Source organism: Saccopteryx leptura, chromosome 4 (assembly GCF_036850995.1).
Source record: "Saccopteryx leptura isolate mSacLep1 chromosome 4, mSacLep1_pri_phased_curated, whole genome shotgun sequence".
Taxonomy (NCBI): Eukaryota; Metazoa; Chordata; class Mammalia; order Chiroptera; family Emballonuridae; genus Saccopteryx; species Saccopteryx leptura.
The window spans coordinates 35,277,343-35,300,469 of NC_089506.1; the positions used below are offsets into that span (position 1 = coordinate 35,277,343).

At 41.7% G+C, this 23,127-nt stretch overlaps 2 protein-coding genes across 3 annotated transcripts in view; both read right to left on the reverse strand.

Annotated features, from left to right (window-relative positions):
* The window catches only part of LOC136402743 (arylamine N-acetyltransferase 1-like), a 61,415-nt gene that overhangs the window by 22,931 nt on the left and 15,357 nt on the right, over positions 1-23,127 (reverse strand). Inside the window, exon 1 of one of the 2 annotated variants that reach the window (XM_066380472.1) lies at positions 14,923-14,957. The exons of the other annotated variant lie outside the window; for it this stretch is intronic. The gene's annotated coding sequence lies outside the window, so the exon portion shown is untranslated. Of the gene's footprint in view, positions 1-14,922; positions 14,958-23,127 lie in introns of those variants that run through there. 2 annotated transcript variants of the gene reach the window in all.
* On the reverse strand, positions 1,920-14,978 carry LOC136402742 (arylamine N-acetyltransferase 1). Its single transcript, XM_066380468.1, has 2 exons — positions 14,923-14,978; positions 1,920-4,859 (listed from the first exon to the last, which is right to left on the reverse strand). The coding sequence occupies exon 2, from the start codon at positions 4,851-4,853 to the stop codon at positions 3,981-3,983; it is 873 nt and encodes a 290-aa protein (XP_066236565.1). The 5' UTR covers positions 4,854-4,859; positions 14,923-14,978; the 3' UTR covers positions 1,920-3,980.

Below are 23,127 nucleotides of genomic sequence, written 5' to 3' on the forward strand. Positions count from 1 at the left end.
ACATTTGAAGAATATAATTTGGGGAACCAGAAGGTTGACGGTGTCAAACAATATTTTCCATAGATGGCCATCGAAGTATCTTTCATCCTGCAAACAATACAATATACAGGTGATGTATTATAGAATTCTACCCCTGAAAGCTATGTAATTTTGTTAACCGATGTCACCCTAATTTTTCAATTAAATAAGAAGGAGTTCTCTTCCATTCCAGATGCTATCCATTCCCACATTAAGAAGTGAAGTCCAGTTTTCGCCCCTTGAAACCAGAAAGACTTGTGACTGACTTATAACCAACAGACTATGGCAGAAATTATGCTACATGACTTTGATGCTGGGTAATTCAGACTACTCAATGGGTAGGGCGTTGTGTCCGGGTGATGAAAGTGTTTTTGAAAATAGAGGTGGTGATTGCACAAACTGTGAATGTAATAAATATCAGTGGATTGTTCATTTTGAAATAGTTCTGTGTTATGTAATTTTTACTTCAACTAAAGACAATACACTTTTTAAAAAGCTGATTCACCTTCCACCTCACACATAGATTTCTGAGTCACCATGTAAGAAATATTACTGCCCTGAGGTGACCATGCTGTGAGGAAGCCCAGCTGGCATGGAGAGGCCACATGGAGGTACTCCAATTGCTACCCCCAGACCAGAACCACACATGTCAGTGAAAAAGCTTCTAGACAAGATATACAGAGACGTCAGATAACCACCATTTTCCGGAGTCCTTCCTGCTGACACTGGACATAGTAGAGCAGAAAAGAGACATTCTACTGTGTCCTTTCTGAACTGCAGACCGACAGGATCTGCAGTTTTAAACCCTAAATTTCAGGCAATGTGTTAAGCAGCCATAGTATCTGTAAAAATAACCATTCATCCACAGAGATCACTTATTAAAATTTTTTATAGATTTTTACATGGGGAGAGGAGATAGAGAGCAAGAAACACTGATTAGTTGTTTCATTTATTTATATATTCATTGGTTTTTTTCTTATATGTGCCCTGACCAGGGCTGGAACCTGAAACCTTGGCATATCAAGATGATGCTCTAACCAATTGAACTCTCTGCTCAGGGAGAGACCACTCATTTAGATTTATTGAAGAAAAGTTAGCATTGCAAATAAGGCACCGCTCTTCAATATGGCAACTAATTTTATATATCTCAGTCAAATTTATACTGCTTACAAAAATTAGGGGATATTTCAAAATGAATATGAAGCAATCGAACATCCCCTAATTTTTATGATCCGTATATTTTGGCCTTTTTAAACATGAGGTAGATGCAGTCAAAGAGAAGCAATTGCATTGGGATTCAGGATACTCACTGTACAATACGACTTCCTTAACTCATTTGTACAAACCTGCATCTTTCTCCTTGAGCCAGCTTTTAATCTAGTCTGTGTCTCTTGCCAGCTACTCTTCCATTGACATGACCTTAGTAAAAATGTGAGAAAATCCATTCCCACATTGCTACAAGACAGCATCAGAGCTGAGCAAGACCCATCAGGTAAGGTAAGAAAGATAGCAAGCTGTCACATGCTGAAATACACCTTTCATCCTTCCTTCCACTCAGGACTGGTCTATCCACCCTCCTAGGGATCTCCATCTACCCTGAGCAGCATATCCCAACTCTCACATCAGTTCATGAAGTACCCATAATCCAAAGTAACTTCTTCTTTTAACTAGCATTTCTCTATCCCACCACTGCTTTCCCTTTAAACTTATTATTAACCAAAGAAGAGATTCAGGCTATAGAAAAAGAACAAAGCCCTGGCTGGTGGCTCAGTGGTAGACCGTCAGCACAGCATGTGGATGTCTCAGGTTTGATTCCCAGTCTGGACACACAGAAGTGACCATCTGCTTCTCTACCCCTCCCCTCCTCCCCCCCCCCCGTTCCTCCCTCTTCTTCTCCTGCAGCCATGGCTCCATTCCAGCGCATCAGCCCCAGGTACTTATGATGGTTCCATGGAGCCTCTGCCTCAGGCATTAAAAATAGCTCGGATGCAAGCATGGCCCAGATGGGCAAAGGATCAACCCCAGGTGAGAGTTGCTGGGTGATTCCCAGTTGGGGTGCATGCAGGAGTCTGTCTCTCTATCTCCCCTCTTCTCACTTAGAAATTTAAAAAAATTAAAATAAAAAAAAAGAACAAAGACATGTGTTTGAGCAAAAGAATTCCAATCCAAGAGATGCAAATTCAGGTAGCAACTCAAACTGCACTTTAGAGAGAATAAAGAAAGGCAAGGTTTATAAAGGCAAAATCCACAAAGTGAAATTCTTTCCTGCAAAGGAAGGATTGTTCACTAAACTGCCAGGGATTGATTAGTTCCGATGTGCAGTGGGAGAGGCAAACACTACAAGGAAGAAGGAAAGTCCATATGGATCCATCCATACAGCAGTTGTTCCAGGAGGTTTCTGGCTCAGCCTTTGACCTCAGTTTAGCAACAGGTTAGCAACTTAATAGCAGCTCTAAGCACTGAGGCTTGGTCTGTGCTTGGGCTGCAAAGGCCCCACTTCCTTAATACCCTCCTGACTCTATTTGAAGTGCCTCTCTTAGCAAAGCTCATTCCATTTTGTTTTATTTTTTCATTATCATTATGATAACCACAAGTTGAAGAGGGAGAATAATGTAAGAACAAGGCTGCAGTTGAAATTATAGCCCTGGTTCTGGAATTCACTAACAGAAAACGTGAGTTATAGATAAGTAAAGATTCCAATTCTGAAGCACCAGCCACAGTCAGATTTGGGCCATCTGATACTGTATTCACTTTAATCAAGGAAGCAGGCAGATTCCAGACCAGATTCGAGCTAGGGAAGTAAAGCTAGATGGGAGAACTTTCATCAAATGCTGACTCAGTATCCAAAACATTACTGATGTTTTCATTCATCCATATAACAAATGTTACACCAAGACGTGACTGTAGGTCTGTCACTTAATTACCTAAGTATTGTCCACATGTCACATCTGGGAGATCAGAGGCACAGATTCATGAAGTGATTCATCCAGTATCCACAGGATTTGAACTCAGATCTACACACTTTGAAGCCCACACTCTTATAACAGAGTGTGGGAGGAAATAAAAGAAAATAACAAAAACAGAAAAAGGATGCAAGAAAGAACTGGCCCCATGATATCCCAACTCTGCCAAACACACACTTCAGGACTGACATTGTATTAGCCTCCAATATTTAACATACTTTGTAGGCATCAAGATTTTACAGATAATATGTATTTTAAAATTCATAATAATTATTTTGGACAGAATGACAATTCTGGAATTTAAACAATTCTAAATATCAGTGTTTCTATATTAAGGAAAATTCTACTTAAAGAGCTGGTTGCAAAAGAACCATGTAGGAAATCATTAGCTGTGTCTCTCTTGGTACTTAATTACGTTACTTGTTGTTTAAGCCTTGTCTTGAGAAGTATTAGGAAGCAATATCATGTCTCATTCTTTTTTGTTGAATTCTAATTTTACATTATGCTTTTGGGATTTTTTTGGTAAAATTCGATATTGGACACATGCTGGTTGAACTTAATAAAAGATATATCTTCAATTTTCCATTTACTGAACTATGGGTAAATATTTCTTATATATTCCATATTCAACCTATATGAAAATTTTACTACCAGAAATTACTATTTTCCCCCAGAAAGCCATATGCCATCCTTAAAATACCTTTACTGTTATTAATTTTGAAAAGGTATGTGGTTCTCTTTCTTTAAAATGATATCTGAATACTTATGCTGACATTTTAAAGAATGAAATTATTTGATGTCTAGGATTTTCTCTAACATCATGTGGGGTCATTGAAGAAATACGAGAAATAGGCTACCAGTTCATAGTTGGTAAGACGGGTGACAAAAAATAGGGGTTTATTATATTTTATTCTCTCTACTTTTATACCTATTGGATTTTTTTTAAATAAAAAGTGTCAGTATCAGACATAATACTGAAGATCATTTCTACTCCTTACTCTAAATGGTAAAAAATTTATCACCATATTTGGGTACAAGCTTTTTCTCCAAGGAAATATTAAATATATTTTTCAGCTCTTCTTCTATTTCTTCTTCATTCAGTGTCTTAAACTCCACCAAATCCATACTGTCCTTAAAACTGAATTTTCTAAAGGTGAGGGTGAAGCCCACTAAACAGTGAACCCCATCTCGGGTCTGCAAGGAACAAAATGACTTGCTTGTAAACACAGATGCAGCAGACGTCTGAAGATGCTCATTAACAGACTCAAAATCTTCGATTGTTCGAGGTTCAAGAGTAAAGGAGTAGATTTTTCGATATTTATTCTTTTCCAGGAGATCAGAATTAAGAAATTCTTGGTTTGGAATGTACTGCTCTCTTCTGATTTGGTCCAAGTACCAGATCCCTCTCTCTTCTGTCAAGCGGAAGATGCAGGGCACCTGAGGCTGATCCTTCCCAGAAATTAACTCCAGAGGCTGCCACATCTGGAAGGAGCGTCCAAACCCAGCATCAGCTATGTAGTTCCTGCCATCTATGACCACCTGCAGCAAGAGGTGAATCATAGCACTGCTATATTGGCTGGCTGGAGTGTTGTACACATACCCGCCCAACATTGTGGTCTCGAAACCGATGGTGGTCAGAGCCCAGTACAGAAGTTGATTGACCTGAAGACACCACCCACCCCGGTTCCTCCTCACAATTTGATCAAAAATGGCCTCCAAGCCCAATTCCATGGGTTCCCCACAATGGATGTTAAGGTTCTCAAAGGGAATGGCCCAGATCTGGTGCTGAAGAATGTCAGTGAGTGTTTCTAGGTCCAATTTGTTCCTAGACTTCTTATAACCAATTCTTTCAAAATATGCTTCAATATCCATGATCTCCTAAAGCAAGGAAAATAAAACAAAAACACAGTGTTACTTTTGTACTTGGATTTAGCCTAATTATAAATAATTATTTTAAATATGTAATTATAAAACAGTGGTTCCGAATATCTGCAATCCAATCATTTGTTTACTACTTTTATTGTATTAATTGCTTTCACATGCTAAAGTTCACTTAATTGTCTCAGTAACCCCGTAAGAAAAATATTATCACTGGTTCCATGTTTTAAACTTGAGACGTTGTAAATCCAGATAAGTGATGAGCAAGATGATAAACTGATGATAAACTGATATGTGATTTTGTTGGTAATAAATTTAAAGAGCTTCAAATTGATGTGAATTAAAATAGGTTTACAAAGAGTTCCAATGCAAACAGGAGAATTATAGAGTATGTTGTGTTCTTAGTGCCTAATACCCTTAATTTCACCTTTAGCTGAACCTACTCAAAGATTTATATTCATTGATTTATTGATGCAGTCAATAAAAAGTTTATAAAAACCTATTACGTATATTTGCTACTGATCTAGTACTTTACTTACTTGCCCTCAGAAATCTTACAGGGCTGGTTGGGAGAACACAAGCAGTCAACTGAATAAAGAAATAAAACATGCAATTTCTTCATTATGTTAAGTGTCTGGAGAAAACTACAGCAAAGAAAGATGTGCACACAGTGATATTTCATTTCAAATAAGGTGGTCAGAAAAACCCTCACTATGGCCTGAAGGATATGAGAGAATTAGCCATGTCACATATGTAGGAAAGACCATTCAGGCAGAAACAATGGAAAATTAAAAAGCCTTAAAGTGGAACCTGCCTAGGAAGCCCGGGGGATCGGAGCAGAGTGAGTGAGAGGAAGTGTGAGCTGAGATGAAATCAGACAGATGACAGTGGCCTTAAAACCAATTCTGTTGGCTTTTACTCTTAGGTGAGAAATCACTGTAAAAAGGTTGCAGTTTGGTCACATTATACAATGATCATATTGGCATTTTTGGTTATTGTATGGAGAATGAGCTGGTCTCTTCATTCTTTCCGAGCTAAATGTGATCCAGGTTGGACCACTTCACAGCGCATGTGCCATAGGGCCACCGGCTTGCGCATGGATAGCATGTAACCCAGGTCAGGTGAGTGAGACTCTGTGGGGGACTCTGCTAAAGCCCAAGCAGATACTTCCTGCTGTGGGGCTAGAAGCTGGTAGGATATTTGCTCAAAGCACCTGGGAGAACTTGCTGGAGAATAGTATCAACAATGAATTTATTGAGTTGAGGAATGAACAGCAAGAGATGAAAAGATGAGAAAAGACCTGAATGAAGCCCCAAGTTAACTTGACTCTCTGGCGAGGTGAGCCCAAAGAGAAAAGAATAAAAGAAGTGCTTCGTTTGTTATGCCCATGTAGAAAAGGTTTCTATCCCTGCTACTAAATTGTCTTAACCTAGTATGTTCCCTGATTATAACAGTGGTGCTTACCACTGGTAATACGCCCTGGCCTGAGGTGCTGTGGAAAAAAGCACCCTGTCTGTGGGTTAATGGTGATAAGCCAAGTGTTGCTGGCACCTCTTAATGTCATTTCTTTTGGATTCTCCTATCTGTCTTTTTTGGTCAGCTATTCTTCCCATTCTGCTAGTGTTTCAACTTTCTGTATTCTTGATGTCTACAATATTATTTCCCGCAAATCAATGAAGTTCATTTCATTTCTTCTCATCTTAATTTACATCAGTATTCTTTTTCAATATCGATACAAGCTCTAAAACTCTACCACTCAGACACAGAGAGAACTAATTTAACCTAACCATCCCTACTCTCTCTGCTTCTGTGACTGGAACAAGCTGGGATTTGAGTTGTCTGTTGCCAATTTCATGAGAGACAGGGGCTGAGTAGGTATGAGTGTCCTTAACTCAAATTGTAGCAACTTAAGAAGGCAGGGGACTCCTATACAAAAGAACTGGCAAACACTCTCCCTGTGCTGGCGGTTTTTTTAGGGTTCAGGGGCTGTTAGTAGTGGTGGAAGGGAGAAAAAGTTCCGTGCAGATAGTCATGTAAAAATGTGCAGAAAGGCCCTGGCCAGTTGGCTCAGTGGTAGAGCGTCGGCCTGGCGTGCAGAAGTCCCGGGTTCAATTCCCGGCCAGGGCACACAGGAGAAGCGCCCATCTGCTTCTCCACCCCTCCCCCTCTCCTTCCTCTCTGTCTCTCTTTTCCCCTCCCGCAGCCAAGGCTCCATTGGAGCAAAGATGGCCCCGGCGCTGGGGATGGCTCCTTGGCCTCTGCCCCAGGTGCTAGAGTGGCTCTGGTCGCGACAGAGCGACGCCCCGGAGGGGCAGAGCGTTGCCCCCTGGTGGGCGTGCCAGGTGGATCCTGGTCGGGCACATGCGGGAGTCTGTCTGACTGTCTCTCCCCATTTCCAGCTTCGGAAAAATACAAAAAAAAAATGTGCAGAAAGTAAGGTTCAGTTGCAGGAACGTCTCCTTTACGAGGTCTTCTGAGGTAGCACAGGCCTAACCAACATGGTCCTATCCGGTGTCCCTGGCATTTCTCAAGAACAGCCGAGGTTGTGATGCATCTGGGAACTTCTGCAAGAGAACTCCCTATATTTCTTAGGCAATAAAATAAAGATTAAGGCTTGTGAACCCTTAGTTACCCACAGTGCCTTAACTCCTTGCAGGAAAATTCTGTGACTGAGCCCTTGTAAGAAACTATTGTAATTTAATCCCTTACATAATCTTATATTCAATGCAACTGAAAAACTTCTATAACTGAAGCCAAATTTCTAACTTTTGGGCTCCCCTCTCACTTCTACATCCAGAAGCAGTGCTGAATAAGGAGGCAGGTGATATGGAAGAAAAGGAGTGTGGTGTCAACATGCCAAACTTTCTGAAAGGGTTTTTTCACCTGCTACCTTAATCTGTTGAGACTTGGATCACAACAGTGGCACAGAGACATCAAGACTGACCTCTTTGCAAATGTGGCCCAGCCTGAGGTGACATAGTTTAATGATGAGCGAAGCATCTCTCTTTTCTCTCATATTATTTCTTCAGAGTCTTCTATTTCTCTTTTTGACCCAGCCATCATTTTCATTTTGTCAGTGTTTCTAAACTTTCTTTTCTTATATATCTGTAATATTATTTTCCTTAAATCTATGAGATTCATTGAATCTCTTCTCATCTCACCAGCATATTTCTTAACATTTAGACAAGCTCTAATACACTTCCACCCTGCCAGAAAAAGAACACAAGTATTTAGCCAGACTGCCCCACACCAATTCTGGCCCCTAACCTAGAATCTATAATGAGTATGTAAGAAAAAGAGGTGAAGGTTGACCAAAAGGAAATTAGGTGGCTTATAACCTGACTAGTTGATTTTTGGCTAGACCATTATTCCTTCTACTAGAAAAAAATTTAATATGTTTTAAATGTTGTAATCTGTTTTTCTCTTTTTTTCCCATTTCTTTCTCTTCTTTCCCTCTTTTTTTTTAAGATACCATGTTGAGTTCGAATTGAGTAACTGCAGGTTCATTCGTAAAAAGTCAGTTTCTATTATGAGTCTGGATGCAAGTAACATGTAACCAAATAATATTTCAGTATTCTGCAACTAAACATATGAAGCTGTGATTTACTAGAGCTGTGATTCAAGGTGAAACACTGGAAGCAGTTAGGAGGTCGTCCCTAGGGCAACAGATGACTGAAAACATTACTGACTTTATATATTGACTTATATCATTTCAGTGCAGGATGTGCCCTTTTGTTTCAGTTGGATGATAAATATAACAAAAGACTCCAGGGGCCCCGGCAGTGGCTCAGTGGGTAGAGCATCAGCCTGGCATATGGGTGTTCCAGGGTTCTATTTCCAGTCAGCATACACAAGAGAAGTGACCATCTGCTTATTCCCCCCACTCTCCCTCTTTTCTCCCTCTTCTGCTCCTGCAGCCAGTGGATCAGTTGGTTGAAGCATGGCCCTAGGGGGCTAAAGATAGCTCCACTGCAGCACATCAGTCTCAAGCACTAAAAATAACTTGGTACTTCAGCATCGGCCCCAGGTAGGGTTGCAGGATGGGTCCCATTTGGGGCACGTGTATAAGTCTGCTTTGCTATCTCCCCATTTCTCAACTAAAAAAAAAAAAAAAAAAAGACTCAAGGGAAACACAAGGAGAACACTCAGAAATACACCTAATATCTTTTGAAGTAAATTGGAAGTATGTTGATTTTCAGTTTTAATTCAGAAGACTTGGAAATTTCTTCTTTCTGGCCAAAACTCTAAAAATAATAGAAAAGACAGTAAAACATATCATGTGACCTCCCAAGAAAATAAAAAGGTATTTTGATGGACTATAAACTATGAAAAATCCCTAAAAATCACAAAACAGAAGGGATAGGACTGAGGAGTAATGTGAACATCTGAGCTGCACAGGAGAGAGTGTGAGAGTGTAAGCACAGGAGACAGGAGCAGCAGTGATGGGCTCCAAGCCTGGAGGGTATGGAAGCCCCAGGAGAGGGCTCAGCAGCAAGCAACCAGATGACTAACTGCCACGGAATGAGCAAGGAGCTGTGAGCCTTGTTCCATGCCCCCATTATTGCTACAAGATTTACCAAACACAGCAGGCACAGGAGGTAACAGTAGCAGCTGTTCTTCCTTTAGGATTTTGGGGGGGAAAAATAAGGCACAATGTTCTTTTTGTTAGTGTCACCAGAAAGGAAGAACCATGCATATAGGGAAGTTAGGCAACAAAGTATCTCCTGTTATATTCACCTTCCTTCATAACCCGGCCAAGCCTCACTCCTGCCAGACATCTCACCAGTCACATTGGATTCAAGCCAAGTAAAAGGAGGAGACAAAGCTAAACACGCATGAACATAATGAGAAACAGGACGCAAATATACTATGAGGCTGGGAATGAAAGAAAAGGGCGTAATATGCCAAAGACAGACAAAAAAGAAAAGACAACCAACTCAAGAAGAAGAATAAACTGAGCAATGGAAAGAAATTCTTCACAGGTACTTGGAGCAAAAGATCATTTAAATTGGACTCAAAACAAAGAGCCAAAAAATGAGGTGATAAAATATTACAGCATTATGGAAAGACAAATTTGAGACCTTAGGGAACTAAGAAAAAAAAAACAAAACTAACACATAATTACTTATAAACAGAAAGGGACAATATAGATACAGCACGATATCAAATTATATACATAAAAGAAAAGCTTGACTCATAGTAAAAGTGAATAAAAAGATAAAGCCATTGAACAATCAGAAAAAAAGCCAATAGAAAAGCAATTGGTGCTTCTGAAGAAAACTCAAAAAGCACAATAGAAAATGCATAGAAAAAAAAACAGAAACATTTTCCTGGATGGAAACAAAATTAAATCCAAAAAACAGCAAGATTATGGAGAAGTTTGACTCAATATTCAGACTGTATTCTGGTTAAATTACTGAAATTCAAAATTGAAAAAAATGACTTGGGTATTAGGCAGAAAAGCAAACCCTTTATAAGGGAGAAACTATCAGGAGGGCGTCAGAATACTCCACAGTAATATGTCTGCTAAATTAAGAGAAAGGTCTGATCCTCAAATAATATTCTCAGCGAGTATTTTATTTAAGCACAGAGGCATTATAAATAGGAAGTTGAGGAATGCATGAACAACGAGCTACCCTGATAAAGTGCTACCTCCTCGTTGGCCAATGAAGATGTGAATCAAAATGAAAAAAGAAGGAAGAGAGAGGCCTCAGTAAAGGACTCATGGTCATCATTGGCTCCTTTTATTATAGAACAAAGAGTAGAAAGTTATGAGAATTATAGCAATAGTAAATTAAAAAAAAAAAATTTAAAAAAAGTAACCCAAATGAAACCCATTAGACCTATTTATTGGCCTCCACCCTAAGTTCAGAGGTAAGAAATAGAGCTGCTCAGTGTACTCAGAGAGGGCACATGGGATTGGTGAAGACTCAGGACTGGAACTACTGTGGGGAGAATTCTGACTGTACCACCTGATCCCTTCAGATGTCTTTTACCATTTCACCATGCTGCTGGCCTGACTTCTATGTTCTTATGTTACCTAGACAGTCAGGAAGCGCCAGTAAGTCTTCCCCATTGACCAAGATGGCTGCAGGGGGAGGTTATTACACTGAGCACACCAAAAGCTAGAGACATGAACGGACAGGGCCCCAGTGCACCAAAAGCTAGCAAGATACTTGGATGGGAAAAACTCTCCCTTCACTCTCCCTGTAAGAACCTTAGTCTTGAGCAAGAAGGAGAGATGTCTTTAAGCAGGGAGTCCACCATTCTCCCAGGTCAGGGCAGCTGAATGAACCTCTTTCTTTTTGCATCAGTTTTTGCCTCATTTTGTTGCAGCAGGCAGCCGAACCTGCATTTGCATGTTTGGTTACACTTATGCTTAAGGGCCTGCACCCTAGACTCGCTTTGGAGGACCCCTTGAGGGCTCCCGGGGCTGCTTCACCATCCTCTGCAGAGAGCTGGAGGGGCCAGGGAGTCATATTCTGCCAGGCCAGCTGTGAGTCAGTGAGTGACTGGTGGGAGGTTTTCAAGTCCAGCTGCTTTGCCTGGAGTCTGGATACACTTGGAGTTAGAATGCACAACCAGGCTACAACCAGGTTTCTACCAGAAGCACTTCTTTAATGTCACTTGTCTGTGATTCTGAGTCTTTGTCTCAGGGTCTGATTCTGGGGAACCTGCCTTAAGACAACTGGCGGTCACTTAGGGGAGCTGTGCAAAACACAGGCAGCTTCCAGAGGGCCTGGAATGGCAAGTCAAAGAGACTTGCTTTTCTCTGAAGATCAAATGGATTCTTCTTGTTTGCTGAATGATCGTCAATTGTTGAACTGACTTTTGTCACTTCAACATTTGTCCTTTCAACATTTTCATTTGTCATTTCAATATTTTCAACAATTTGTCCTTATGACATGGTACTTTAATTTCAAATTACTTTTTGAATGTACACTTGGAAAATAAGTTGACATGAAGAACTCATTGACCAGTTCCCAGTCTCTAGGATCTCTACATCTTTCATGGATAAGTGATTTTCTTTATTTTTTATTTAATTTAATTTTATTTATTTCTATTTCTCTATTTATTTTGACACAGAGAGAGGGACAAATAGGGACAGACATACAGAAATGGAGAGAGATGAGAAGTATCAATTCTTTTTTTTTACTTTTTTTTTTTTTTCCGTAGCTGGAAATGGGGAGGCAGTCAGACAGACTCCCGCATGCGCCCGACTGGGATCCACCCGGCATGCCCACCAGGGGGCGATGTTCTGCCTCTCTGGGGCGTCGCTCTGTTGCATCCAGAGCCATTCTAGCACCTGAGGCAGAGGCCACAGAACCATCCCCAGCGCCCGGGCCATCTTTGCTCCAATGGAGCCTCGGCTGCAGGAGGGGAAGAGAGAGACAGAGAGGAAGGAGAGGAGGAGGGGTGGAGAAGCAGATAGGCGCTTCTCCTGTGTGCCCTGGCTGGGAATTGAACCCAGGACTCCTGCACGCCAGGCCGACGCTCTACCGCTGAGCCAACCGGCCAGGGCCAAGAAGCATCAATTCTTAATTGCAGCTCCTTAGTGGTTCAGAGATTGCTTTCTTATATGTTTCTTGACGTGGGGGCTACAGCAGAGCAAGTGATCCCTTGCTCAAGCCAGCAACCTTGGGCTCCAGCCAGCAACCATGGGGTCATGTCTGTGATTCCATAGGCTCGAGCCAGCGACCCCGTGTTCAAGCTGGATGAGCCAATGCTCAAGCTGGCAACCTCGGGGTTTTGAACTTGGGTCCTCCATGTCCCGGTCCAACAGTCTATTCACTGCACCACCACCTAGTCAGGCTATTTATTTTATTTTTGCCAAAGAAAACCCTAGTCTTTTCTCAAACAAAGTTACAGGCAAAAGCCTAAAATGGAATAATTAAAAACAGATTGATCCAAAACTAGTCCACACATGAGATGGCGCTGTCACACCTCAAGGCTACAAGCAACACAAGTACACTTATGGACTGAAATGTAATCTTCTTTACCTAACGCTTGAATGTCTGGCATTGCAGAACAGAAGAATTTTGAGGAGAGGCAGTGGGTAACCATCTCTTTAGGTGTTTGTCTGTTTTTTTCCATCCCTTTCCTTTTTTTTCTCTGTCCCCATGAAGGTCATGGCATTCCCCTGTATTGATTCTACAACCCAGCCCCACCTCACAAGGGCAAGAGGCCAGCTGTTTGTTTCCGGATGGAAAGAACGCTGCCAGGCTAGTCCTGCTCAAAGGCCATTGTTCACTGTTCCACCGATGGCTATCGTGAATAGTGCTGCTGTGAAGTCTGTGTTCAAGAGCATGTTTCAGCATGTGTCTTCAATTAATTTGCATTCATACTTAGGAACAGATTTGCTGAGTTAAATAGAATTTTACGGAGTGTTTCTGAGTGGCTTTGCTTTCTGTGTGCTGTTATTATATTTTCTTTCCCTCTTCTTCCCTGTCTCTCCCTCTCCTCCCCTCCCCTCCTTATGATCTTTCCTTTTGGCTGTGAGGCCCCCTGCCAGGACACTACAATCCAGCTCGGTCCCAGGGGCAGGTGGCCAGCCAGTCATTTTCTTAATGGGAAAGAAGTCACTGGGCAAGCCTCACCCACAGACCTTCCATCAACAGTGCTTAGTGCCCCGACAGCCTGTGAGCAGGCCCAGAATGCCCTGAGCATGGGAAGCAGTGGTGAGAGCAAAAAAAGGAACTTCTGAGTAGGTTTCGTTTTTTTTTTAATATACTGTTCACAAAATTTAGGGGATCAGGGAATGTGCAGATACTCCACTACTCTCAGCCTTTTATATAGTACATTTTCACCAATGAAATAAAAGTTGATATTGCATCTCATTTACATAATTGAACAACTTTCTTTGACTTGTCGTTTGCTTTCCTGATATTCTTGTTTAAGAAAAAAAATTAAATGCTTCTTTTTCTTCTATCGCTTCATATTCATTTTGAAATATGCCCTAATTCTTGTAAACAGTATATTTCCCCCTCCTCAGGAGAGGCCGAAACTGACAAGCTCAGATGTGCGCGTGATAATCTCAGTATTTTTAAAGTTGGCTCTGAACTGTTAAAACTCATAAAAGGGCAATGAAATAATTCTCTGGTGAGACGCACTACATAGTTGACGGGCAGTTGTTACTTTTTCTGAGTGAGAACAGGGGGGTCAGCCATATTGTGAGTGAGAAACTGAAGTGAGGGCCTTGGGGAAAGAAACTGCAGTTTATCAAAAAAGAGCCCACCAGGGTGATGTTGTGGACACCTGCTAGGGAAGGTGGTCAAGGCCAGGAACACGGCACCCTTAGCGCCCTGGCTGCCGGGCTGTCTGCCCCCAAGGCCCCTCTCCTGTGGAATTCTGCACGGCTCTGCTCAGAGAGAGGTCTCTTCAGTCTGCCTGACAGTGAAGCAGTTCATTCTTGTCAGTATGGCTCCTGAACACCTTCCCCTTAAGTGTCCTTCCAACAGGATGAAACTGCCCCCAGGACTTCCCTCAATCCCTGTGGGGAGTGCAGCCCAGCCTCCCTGGCACCTGGGATTACTGGAGAAGTTCTGATCAGCTAATGCAGAAGGAGCAGGAGTGGTTACGAACCTGCTGCTACAAGGACTAACTGAGCCCTTTGGGACACCCTCAGTCGGGGACAGAGGGGGTGGACATCACTGTTTCAATTATCCAACAGGGAAATCCAATTCCCTGAAACACACATCATACTCATATACACTTCTGTAATCTTCACAACACTTAGTTTAAGTAAACTCTCTGATTAGCTCCATCTCATTGACAGATAAACTAACTTTGAGAGATGCTGAGTAACCTGCCCAAGTCCTCACAGCTGGGATGTGGTTTGGCTGTGACTCTAAACCAGACAGTTTGAATTAAGGTCCATTATCTTCACATTACGCTGTATGTCTTCACAGCATACATACGGATTCAAAGGAGGTGTCAGCTAAAGTTTTGAACCACCGTTGGACTTGAAATTCAGGCACACTGCAGTATCTAGTCTCCTGGACCCACATTTGATAGAGAATTAAGCCCTAATTTCAAAGCCAATTTCAAATAAAAAGTCACTTACCAAGTTCAACTTGGACCCACACCAGGAACTAGACTAACTTCACCCCTCCCACTTGGAGACAAGCACAGGAAGTGCCCTCCCTGACTTTGCAAACTGCTCCTCCCTGAAGTCCACTTAGAATCTCCCAGGGATCACTGGGAAATGTAGTTTGGGACCTTAGGTTGTCCTGTGTACCCCCTAGTCAACGCTATTCACTGGAGAAGAGTGGAGAGCTTTGTTATCTCATGAGCCCCAGTCCCAGGCTGTGAGAGGGATAATACTGTATCTGACAGAGTCCTTGCCTTAGGGAGCCTGAAACCAGATGTCCTGTGGATAATGTGGGAGGTAAAGGTTTTAAAGTGGTACTGGAAAAGCAGATACATCAAACTAGAAGAAGCAGAAGAAGACTAAGAACTTAAATCACTCTCCTAAATTTATGGTGCCATTTCTTCATCAGTTTCTATGAGGCCCCTCAGTTTCTATTTTTCCTTTCATCCCCCATGTCAGATTCACTCACCACTCCCCTCACCCTAGCACCTGTGTAATGTGTCCAAAATGAGTCTCCTTATGTAGTATGAGTGTGACATGTCTACAGTACGGTGGCAGTGTTCCTGATTGTGTTTTTAATCACATTAATGAGATTGGCCTATAACTCAGCTGTTTCCTGTGCATTCCCTCTACACTATGTTTTAGAACTTGTCTACATGACACAGTTGTTGCCTCTTGCCCTCCCTTTGGCACTAACGGTTTAGTTCATGCATCTGGTGTCCTCCTGCATGAACTTGGGAAGCCTTTCTCTTGGCCTGTGCATGGGCAGGCTAGATAGAGAGGCAACTTATGCCCCTGGGACCACCACTCAGCCCAGCATGATGGGAACTGAATGATAAATACTGTCAAGTTCTACCTGCTCAGGTAGGATTACTCTGGGGCATGGACAACCTTGCCTCTCAATGTCCTTCAATGGGATTGAGCTCCTATTATCCACTGAGGTCACCTGCCAATATGTAGCCTTCAGTGACTTTCAAACTGCCCCGCCCTGCCTTTCCCACTCCCATGATGGTGCTTCCTTAAACCACCTCCCAAATAAGCTACTTAAATGCAAATCTACATCTGGGGTCTGGTCTTAAAGGAAACCAACCTAAGGCCATTTAGGTTACCAGTACCACTGGTGAAGGCCACCTAGGGGCCCTCCACTCCATAATTACTACAAACAACAGTGTGATGAAAGCTTTTCTTCACATGCCCTGTGATGGACACGAGGAGGACTCTACATGGACAAACATCAGGAGTGGGATGTGCTGTGGACAGGGCATATGTGTGCTTAACTTCACTGAGCTTACTGTCCTCTTGTGTAGATAGATTCCCACTTTCCTCATGTCCTGATTGACACTTTCTGTTAGAAACCTTCAAATGTCTGCCCATCTCATGTATCTAAGGTGATAGCTTAGTGATGTTTTAATTTTCACTTCTCTAATAGCAGTGAATATAAGCAGCTCTTCACAGTCCTATCATTTTCTCATTTGTGAAGTAAATGGCAAGGTGTTGAGGAAGCACTCCTCAGCCATGGTCACCAGGACCCGGCAGAGTTAAAGCTTGGACTGCAGAGCAGGTCTTTCTAGGAAAACATTACTCAGAAGTATAATTATTCTAGAATGCAACTTTGGGGCTGGACCGTTTGGTACAAAGTATGAACAGGAATTGTTCAATAGAGTATGACTATTGCCCCCTTTATTATGAGAACTTTGACCCTTGAGACTCTCCATCAAGAACTGTCACAGGAATCTAAGATCACAGGACTTGAGGCTAAGGGAGAGTCAGACCTGAGCCATCTTGGTGTTTAACGGCAGTAACAGCGGAGGTTATAGGGCTGAGACTTCTGTGGGCTTGAGAACTTCCTCCTGCCTCCCGTAGAGTGGCCATCCAAACTTTTAAGCCACAGTCTTACTACTTGCTAGGTTTTCTTCATGGAATAAAAGCAGACCTGGGAAATACTTGAACTGTCACTGAGCACTCTTCTCATCACAGAAGGGACAGAGATACAGAGGTGGGCTAGCAGTAGTAATGATGATAAATAACATGAAGGAAGGTTTCGTTTTCACCATGACAGAGGTCATTTGAAAGAATGCTGATTGTGGTTTTTAAAAAAATTTAAAGTAGGCCCTGGCCGGTTGGCTCAGTGGTAGAGCATTGGTCTAGCGTGCAGGAGTTCTGGGTTCGATTTCTGACCAGGGCACACAGGAGAGGCACCCATCTGCTTCTCCACCCCTCCCCTCTCCTTCCTCTCTGTCTCTCTCTCTTCCCATCCCACAGCCGAGGCTCCATTGGAGCAAAGTTGGCCCGGGCGCTGAAGATGGCTCTGTGGCCTCTGCCTCAGGTGCTAGAATGGCTCTGGTTGCAACAGAGCAACGGCCCAGATGGACGGAGCATTGCCCCCTGGTGGGCATGCCGGGTGGATCCTGGTTGGGCGCATGTGGGAGTCTGTCTGACTGCCTCCCCATTTCCAACTTCAGAAAAATACAAAAATAAATAAATAAATAAATAAATAAACTTAAAGCACTAGAATTAATGTGTCTAGTGTAAACATTCTCCTATGGGTCAATTCATTTATTTCAAAATTGTAGAGTTTACTCATACTTTTCTTTCCTTGCTAAAGGTCATACTTTTATTTTTGTAAAAGCAGAAAGAAGGGAAGAAAAACTTTCTTTTCTCAGACCTTAATTTGAAAAAGACATTTATGGTGACACTGGCTCCGAGTAGAGACTTCATTATTGAGTAATTCTGTTTGTTGTGGTCTCTGTTTTCCACATGTGTATACATATGGCCTTGTGTTACTGATATTTGGTTAAAGATTGTTATTATTATTTTTAATGGTGTGCAGAAGGCAGGAATATAGAAATAATTTTCTGCCTGAAACTGTATCCTCCAAGTAGAAATTATAAAGTACTTAACTCAGGAAATAGAAAAGTGCTGATGTCTATTTGTAGATGAGTTTAAGAAGTTTTTTTTTCTTTTTAGTGAGAGAGAGATAAAGAAAGAGAGAGACAGGAAGAGAGAGATGAAAAGCATCAAATCATAGTTGTGGCACGTTAGCTGTTCATTGATTGCTTTCTCAAATGTGCCTTGACCAGAGGGCTCCAGCTGAACCAGTGACCTTTAGTTCAAGCCAGTGACCATGGCATCATATCAATGATCCCACGCTCAAGCCAGTGACCCTGAGCTCAAGCTGGTGAGCCCATAGTCAACTTGTGACCTCTGGATTTCGAACGTTAGTCCTCAGCATCCCAGGTCAACACTCTCTCCACTGTGCTAACACCAGTTAGGCAAGGAGCAATTTCTTGTAGAAACAGTTGATCTGTTCAGGTGAATGTTTTGACTAATTCTGTTATATCATTTCAGATTATCCTGTTTTCTAGGATTTTAACTAAAATGTTCAAAGGCACTGTTAAATAATGTTTGTACTTCAGACATAATTTTGTTTAGGAGAGATGACCATAGAGATCTGAGAAAAGCAGCAAATTGATGAGTCTTGGGAAAGTCAGGATCAGTTTAGAGTCTTGACTTTCGGCCATGGTTTCTGAGACTTCTTCGTAATGGGGTGCTGGAACTTTAGTAAAAAGTGGGGAAGTGCCACAGCAGGTAGGTAGGTGAGTATGGTAAGGGGAGAGGAAATGTTAAGGGACAGAATTAGTAGAGGGAAAGTCTAGATTAAAGCGGGAAAAGTTAGTTTCCAAAGTCTCAGACACTTTGGTGCTGGGAGTCCTGGAGGAGGAGGGGAGGACAAGAGTAGGCAAGCTATATGCCAGTCAAGTGGGACACAGTGAGACCTCACAGCTCTTTGGTCCCCACGTGAGCACAGAGCATTTAGTCAGGCAGAGAACTGGAGAGGAAAGCAGACAGAGCCTGGGGAAGCAGGGGCTGTGTGCGCCCAGTCTCAGGGGAAAGAGGTGCTCTGGCTGTAATGTGGTGTCAGAACAGTCTAGCAAGCAATGTTTCAAAATGCTTCTTTTGAGCCATTTTCTTTTTGCTACTTGAGTTTAAACAATCGATTTAGGCTTATAACTATATACCTTAAAATTCTTCATCTCATGAGCATTGGACACTCAAGAATTTAGTGCCCCATAGGGTAACAGGATGCATATTTTAGATCACTTATACAAGAACAGTAACTGTAGGTGACATACACAGCGTGGTCTTTTGTGCCAGGCATTGTTCAAAGCACTTTATTTGGATTATCTTATTTAATCCTCAGTGACAAGCCTGTGAGAAGAGTATTCTTCTTCTTTCTGGTTTACAGATGAATTGGGGCCCAGAGTGATTAATAAGTTGCTGACAGCACATAATCGGAAAGTGGTAGAGCTGCAGATTGCTCCACACTCTTTGACGCCTAGCTCAGGCTCTGAACCAGTCCAAGTGGACTGCCTCTAGCCCAGGAAGATTTCAGTGTTTCCTCAAATTACCAAGCTCCATGGCTGGCTGCAATCACTGAACGTGAATTAGTCCAAATCTTGTTCTCAGCTAAGTTCCTGTGATGACTGAGAACTGTGTGATTGGGCAGTCCAAAGTCCTAGATTATGACCTGAGCCCAGTCCATGGACCTCTGGAACCATAACCTTTCCTTTGACTCGCTGTTTTGAAGCTTCATTTGTAGAAAATACACCCTTTATTTAGTAATGAGAACTGATAGGGGTTAAGTAAGATGAATGTCCTTGTCTGTTTGGAACAGTTCTGCTTTATACCTCTTGTCCTGGCATAATAATTGGTGGTTTCCCCTTTCTCTCTCAGAAGTGTTCTGGTTTGGACAATACATTGATCACTTTACTTAGATGTAATCTTTTCTTAGATATGATGAATGATAGGATAAAGATGCGATACTTATATACAATGGAATACTATTCAACCATAAGAAAGAATGAAATATTACCCTTTGTGACAACATGGATGGAACCTAAGAGTACAATAAATGCTAAGTGAAATAAGTCAGATGGAAAAAGGACAAGAACCATATCATTTCACTCATATGTGAAATATAAAATAGAAAGCAACAAACAAACAAAACAAACTTCTAGACACAGGTAATAGTATGGTGGTTACCAGAGAACTGTGAAAGAAATATTAGCTGTGTCATGGTCTTGGTCTGTCAAAAATAAAATCAGATCATAAAAGAATTATTCAGCATACAAAAAAAATAGTATGCAAACTGGGAGACTTCAAACCAATACTAGAAAGAAATTCAGAGGCATGTAGTTCTAAGACAGTTTATAAAGGGAATATACAAAAGTTGTATTGGTTATAATAATCGGGATTACCAGATATCAGGGGATTGGTTAAAAGTGATTACCTCAGACCATTTTAGGAAGATGTACATATTAAGTTTTGTTCATGATTATCAGAGGCATTTATAAGAAATAGCCTAAATTTTTTATGTGCACAAAATATAAGATTCACGGCCCTGGCCAGTTGGCTCAGCAATAGAGCAACGGCCCAGCGTGTGGAAGTCCCAGGTTTGATTCCTGGTCAGGGCACACAGGAGAAGTGCCCATCTGCTTCTCCACCCTTCCCCTCTCCTTTCTCTTTATGTCTCTCTTCCCCTCCCTCAGCCAAGGCTCCACTGGAGCAGTATTGGCCCAGGTGCTGGGGATGGCTCCATGGCCTCCACCTCAGGCGCTTAAATGGCTCCAGTTGCAATGGAGCAATGCCTCAGATGGGCAGAGCATCGCCCCCTAGTGGGCATGCTGGGTGGATCCCGGTTGGGTGCATGCAGGAGTCTGTCTCTCTCTCTGCCTTCCCACTTCTCAGTTCAGAAAAAATACAAAAAGAAAAAAATATATATATAGAAGATTCACATACTATTATGTATAGCATGTCCTTGAATAACCTTGTTTTATTCCATATTATTTTGTTATATGCTGAGAACATGTCCTAGGGACTAAACTTTTGTTTATATCAATTAGCCTTTGGTAAAATTGGTCTTAGTTATACATTATTTAGCTTAAAGTCAGAGAACTTATCAGTACGACATTAAGAGAGGTCTTACTGTATTGGTTTAATGTCTTTCCCTGGGAATTAATAGTTTATTTGGAAGTGTTGGCCATAAAATAAAAGTTGTATTCTGCCACCAAGAAAGATTTATTTGGTAAAAAATAAAAGATTGCAGTGTAGAATGTAAAGATATGGCAATTTACATGCAAGCTCTGCTTGGAACAAGATGGAGAAAGAACTTTTCATTGGTGAAGAAAAAGTTAAAGGGACAGGCTGTTACGGCCATAGAGCTATGTTGTGAACATGCAGCTATTTAGGTTGCACTCTCAAGACAATGCAGGGTCTTAGGGCTCCTCCCACAGGCCCCAACTCCTGTCTAGGTTAAGGTCTCTGTCATGAGTTTTTGTTTTGTTGTTTTTTTTAATTGATTTTAATTTATTGTGTTTACATAGATTCTAGTGTTGCCCCAAATGCATCCCTCCCTCCCCCGTATTCCCCTCAACATCTCCCTTGCCCCCCTCCCCATAACACCTCCCCTCTTCCCTTCAGGTTTATCCCATCCTATCATCCCCTTTCCCTCTGTCCTCTTTCCCTCTGGTCCCTTTGATCCCTCCTCTGTCTCAATTCCGTTCCTCAGTTCACATTGTTCCTTGGATTCCTCAAATGAGTGAGGTCATATGATATTTTTCTTTTTCTGCCTGGCTTATTTCATTTAACATAATAGTTTCCAGGTCCATCCATGTTGTTGCAAAAGGTAAGATTTCCTTCTTTTTCATGGCCCCATAGTATTCCGTTATATTATATATATGTACCATAGCTTTTTAATCCACTCGTCCACAGAAACAAGTACCATTGTAGTGTAAACCCTGATAGCCACTTTTCCTTTTTGTAATGCAAGTGCCTGACTTAGGCTTTGCCAAAATGTCTTTTTATTATTATTAATTTTAATGGGGTGACATTGATAAATCAGGGTACATATGTTCAGAGAAAACATCTCCAGATTATTTTGACATTTGATTATATTGCATACCAAATTGTTTTTTTAAAGAGGCAAACCCTTCAAAGAAGGTTGGTCCCAAATAAACACATTGCCAGATACATGACTAGATAAAAAGCCAGGATCCAGCCACCCCCCGCCCCCAAAGAGGCTCCTTCATTTTAGAGCTCCTGACTGGTTTAAATAACTGGCCATTTGAGCTGCTTGCATTCTTTTTCCTTTTTCTCTCTCCCAGTACTTTCAATTTCTACTCTTACAATTTAAATTCGTCAATAAAGAGTGAGTCCAGGAAACTCCAGACCTCCACCTCAAGCCCAATAAAAGCTGGACTCCAGGACCAGGCTTGCTCCCTTTACCTTGACCCTGCCTTGTAGCCCTTTGTGTGTATGTTCCGGTTGTTTTAAGTAATAAAGATATTTCTTCTTTAAAGTTTCCTGATGGTTATTGCTGAAGGGCATCTTGTAATCATAATAAGAACCACAAGGATCTGTCCAGCCACAACTCTGGGGCCCCGGCAGTGATTTCAGGCATTTCTAGCCAATTGCATCACTATCAACAGGCTGAGACCACACAAAACAATATATTACATTTTCTTTGCTAAATTTCGATCCCAAATTACACATGCTGTATTTTATTTAAAAAGTAGATATTGAATAAATTCTGCTTAAACTTAATAGAATGATTTTCTTAATATTTTACTACCTAGTCATTAAACTTTTTTTTTTTTACAGAGAGAGAGAGGGACAGATAGGGACAGACAGACAGGAACGGAGAGAGATGAGAAGCATCAATCATTAGTTTTTTGTTGTGATATCTTAGTTGTTCACTGATTGCTTTCTCATATGTGCCTTGACTGCGGGCCTTCAGCAGACTGAGTAACCCCTTGCTCGAGCCAGCGACCTTGGGTCCACGCTGGTGAGCCTTGCTCAAACCAGATGAGCCCGTGCTCAAGCTGGCGACCTCGGGGTCTCGATCTTGGGTCCTCCGCATCCCAGTCCAACGCTCTATCCACTGCACCACCACCTGGTCAGGCCAGTCATTAAACATTTGTTATGAATTCAACACTCAACAAATGTGGCAAGCTTTCTAGTATAGCTTTCTACTATAAATGACTGTGATTCCTATCCCTATAATTCCCTCACTATTATCAATTTTTATAAGGTATGCAATTATGCTTTTTCTTTATTACTTAATGATATGCTAAAATGTTTACAGGTCAAATTTGGACTCTGAATTATATTTTCCTAGTT

Coding starts and splice junctions, on each gene's coding strand:
- LOC136402742 (XM_066380468.1), bottom strand. CDS start 4,853: ATGGATATTGAAGCATATTTTGAAAGAATTGGTTATAAGAAGTCTAGG.